General features: G+C 42.2%; 1 protein-coding gene across 1 annotated transcript in view; it reads right to left on the bottom strand.

Annotated features, from left to right (window-relative positions):
* The window catches only part of RAB6A (RAB6A, member RAS oncogene family), a 24,704-nt gene extending 20,598 nt beyond the window's left edge, over window positions 1-4,106 (bottom strand). Inside the window, 1 exon segment of the mRNA XM_009890994.1 lies at window positions 4,054-4,106. Coding sequence (XP_009889296.1) covers window positions 4,054-4,083 — 30 coding nt within the window. The 5' untranslated portion in view covers window positions 4,084-4,106.
* Between the last annotated feature and the right edge of the window lie 231 nt (window positions 4,107-4,337).

Below are 4,337 nucleotides of genomic sequence, written 5' to 3' on the forward strand. Positions count from 1 at the left end.
ACACTGAGCGTCTCAAGCAGCTGCACTGCTCAACAACATCAATAAAGCCTGGAAAACGTTCCAAATAAATTGATTTCAAAAGAAAAAGGGGAAAAAAAACCCCAACAGGTAAGAGGTAGGTCTCTCAGCTACGGCGAAGAGGCTTGATACAACCTCTTCCCTGCTGAAGCAGGTGTACCTAATGGAGAGTCTATTTTACTGTATATGCTCCATATTGTTAGACTGCTATTATGCCCTCACTATATATCCCCATAATTAATTCCCTGTATTCTGCCAGATATTTTACGTGGTAGGAATAAAGAATAGAACCAGCCAGCCCGCTTGTGAGCAATACACGAAAACCAGCTGCAAACGAATAAAAAAAAAGAACTCAACAATCCAAACTGAATTTCCATTTGCAACTAAATATAACACCTCAGAAAACAAACTTTCCTGGCTGGATCATGACAGGAGATTTGGAGCACCAGAGACGCATAAGGGAAAAATAAATAGCAGTGGATCCCAAGACAGCTACCTAGTGATTTTTCACCTGTCATCAAGAACTATGCCATTACCAGTTCAGAGAGATGATACTGAAACTGTAAGGCGGACATGAGAAGCCTCAAAAGACTAATGCAACAGCATGCTTCCCTTCTGCTTTTGTCTTCTATTGTTCTGGTAAAGGGTACTCCTCGGAAGACTGCCTGAAAGATGCTTCTATTTTCCCTCGTGTCTATTGGATTTCACTTTACAGAGGAAAAGCTACAACCCCACGAAGATCTTACACCACATCAGGCAGGATCCCATTCTGGCTGACAAACTGCTGGAGACTCAGATTTTCTCTGCTCTCAGTAGGAGCTGGAACATCAGCTGCAAAGCCCGAAACCTGCCTCAGCCTGTACTTCATGCCATCCCTCCCACACAGCTGCATGGCAGCAAGAGCTCTGAAGCTCACTCGCTGCCGTAAGAAGTCTCTGTATGCCGGGTGGAAATGCAAGCGCTGCTCGGAAATGCATCGGGGTCAGCGAGATTCCTGCACTTGAACACTCAGGGCACGGGAAATGCAACAGAAAGGCCAAGCACAAAACTTATTTTAGATCTGGGTGCTGAAAATATTTGTGTTAATCAGGTCGAGAAGAACATATGGCAGGTCTGTTACTTTCAAGCTGTGAAGTGGCTCTTGACCTAAGCCTCCCCGAGCTTTAAGAATTACATGGCATAACTTACAGCCAAATGTATTTGTCCACCTGTACTCTTCTGACCATATCATGACGATACAGAGAAGCAGCGGATGTGAAGAAGCGGATTCGGGCACTCTAGATTCCAGACTTGCACTAAAATAGGTAACCTACAAAGAGGTATTTTGTCACAATTCTGACAAAAGGAGCAAAAAAGCTTGGGGGATCTTTACAGATCAGTTGTAAAGAAATGCTGTGCAATGTATGAGTAGAGGACAAGTCTGCTTACTGATGGGGAAAAATACATGGACATGAAACCAAGCTAATTACTGTAATTAAGGTGAAGAGATTTAACCCATTTGTGAAACGCTGGGCACCACGTGGAACAAGCAGGAGCTAGACATGCTCTGAACATAGCGCGAGGTACTGTAAGGCCTCATTGCAAATTTAAAGATGACAAGTAGGACACAAAAGCTTGAGAGGGCCACACGACGGATGGGGCCGTGTATGAGAACGCTTTTTAATCCATCTGTCCCCACAACACTACCATCTAATAAGGAACTGTTGTCACCCTGTTTTATAGGCTACGCTTGCTGACACAGAATTACCCAACTATGCAAGGAAGCCTGAGGCAAAGCAAGAACCTGAATTATCTTACAAGTCACAGGCAAGCGTTTGAACTCAACACTCTGCTCCCTCTCCCTTCCTCCAAGAGGCTGAAGCTAAAGGGAAGCGTGGCCTGTAATTCTCCTCTTGCATAACACACAGAGAATCATCACGTTTGCCAATGCTGGTCTTTCATTATACATCATATACGGTGTCACAGAACAAGGAAAATTTTTCCCAGCACGTCCATGGAAGGAAATCACTCCTGGTAAAATATACACCACCAATGGCACGATTTTATTTCAGGTGTTTGGGTTTTCTTGACACAGTACAGCGAGTTCTTGTTTGATTCACGATGCTGCTTTAATGAAAACAGCTTATTAATAAGCTACGGGCAACAGCTGAATTCCTGTTATCTAGCAGCAAGCAAAAGAGAACTAATGCACAGCAGAGATTTTTATTAAAAGGCAGCTTTCTATTTTTACCAGCTGAACACAAAAAACCTTGTTCAAATGATAGGTTGTGGCAGCTTTCAGAAAATATGCATTCAAAATTTATCAGAAATGTCCAGAACAAGCAAATCATCCATCAACTAACCTACAGCTACAGTTAACCACGTATACGGTTTGATAGGCATTATCATTCAGGTACCTGGCTTTGAGAGGTCTCTATATAATCCTGGGCATGAAGAAATTTATATTCTGGTTTGACATTAACATGTAGTGTGATTTTGGCCAAATTACTGGAGCTTTTATGACTCATTCTTTCTTCCAGCTATAGCAAAATAGGACACATCGCCCCACCTCAGTCATGACTTCAGTAAAACAGAGGTCTTTGGATGACTGACACTATACTGAGTACGTTACCACCCAAACTACGCACGCACTAGTGATAGCTAAATTGAAGCTATATTGTAAACCCTTAAGATTTCTTACTGTTTTAAGTCCCACTCGTTCATTTTGCAATCATTTAGTATATTATGTCAGACCAGCTTCCCATGGAGACAACTATATTATCATAAAGCACAGAGGGTCAAACCTCTTCAAGAAAGAACTAGGACGTAAGCTCCGTAGAGAAAAGGAGCAGACCTGAAAGAAAAATACTGTGGGAAAAAAAGCAGATTAAATAAAAGAACTGCATTCACATGTCCATGTAATTACAGTGGGTAGAATTTGAAAGGATGTTTGCTCCCTTGGGAGCAATGATGTGTACTCTAGCCCTCCTACACCATAGAAGCTTTGCTTCTCCCATAGTTAAGTGAGAACTTGCATCTCATTCTACCCAACTTGCCTAGCAGCAGCAATGAGGAATTACTGAAGAGGCAGGAAGGAAATCACAGAGGGGTAAAGAGATTTAAACGAGATACTTGGATAGACACTAAGTAACAGAAGAGTCACAGCTTTTTTCTTCTTTTTTTCCCATTACCTCCTCCTCCCACCCCTCTAAAAAAACCCTTCACATTCATCAGGGAACAGATTTTTCTCAGCTTAGTGTATTCGGAACGTCACCAACTGTAACCAAGTCATGAAACATGTTCTGCTTGGAGAAGACACACTTTATGGAACTAAAGTACTTTTACAGCTTGCCACCTTTTCAAGCTCATCCTGAATTCTGGGAGTGGGCAACAATGATTGCTCTCCTAGAATTTAGAAACCTTAGCTGACTTGTCACCAAACACAAAGCAGTGAGGGGGCTGCAGGGCTCACCGGAATACTTCAGCCCCAACCTTGCCAATCCAACCTTGTTTAAATAAATAAGCATAAATATGCAGTCACAGGATGGGGGACATGGACAACAACCAGTTTTGTGGTCTTTGTTCCAGCAGACAGCATAAAACAGCATCCTAAAGAACACCCAGCCTTACAATCCACTGCTTTCCGCTCAGCAAGTCCTTGTTCACCCCACCGCAGAACCGCTTTGCAGCTCAGCTTGCTTCTTTTTCAAGAGCCAGGTACCTTTTACATTTTTCCCCACAGAGGCATTACATCAGTGACGGTTTGGTAGCAAATGGTGAAAAAAACCTGGTAGACTGAACACCTGCTGTCACTTGGGTATACCTACGAAGCCTTTCCTTTCGAACCACAGCTCATCCTGCTGCAAGTAGCAGATAAGCTACTCGGGCAGAATCCAACACTGCAAGGTTATTAAAATACAAAGCTTAAAGATTTTACAGTTAAGAATTCGGTCAGTGTATCAACTCTTACCCACTGCAATCAAATGGATTCTTCCTGCAATGGAAGACAAAGCAACAGAGGGGCCTTACAGAAGACAATAATATGGATTAATTTACCTGGTAGGTGTTGTCAAAGCTGTCGTACATGAACCTGGTGATCAAGGAAGTCTTCCCCACTAAAAGAAGGAAAAAAAAACAAAACCACAAGTTCAAGGAACAATTTCAGTGCAAGTATTAAGCAAGAGATTTAAAAATGGTTTCAGGAGGTGTTTTATTCTGTGTCCAACAGATGCGTACTGTGCAATTAAACTTCCTAAAAGCAAAAGAGCAGTCATTTGACTTTACAATTGCAAATTCACTAATAGGGACATTTTTCTGAAAAAGCCTTGTCCCTGTATCAT

This window comes from Charadrius vociferus, unplaced genomic scaffold (genome assembly GCF_000708025.1).
Source record: "Charadrius vociferus isolate BGI_N301 unplaced genomic scaffold, ASM70802v2 scaffold407, whole genome shotgun sequence".
NCBI lineage: Eukaryota > Metazoa > Chordata > Aves > Charadriiformes > Charadriidae > Charadrius > Charadrius vociferus.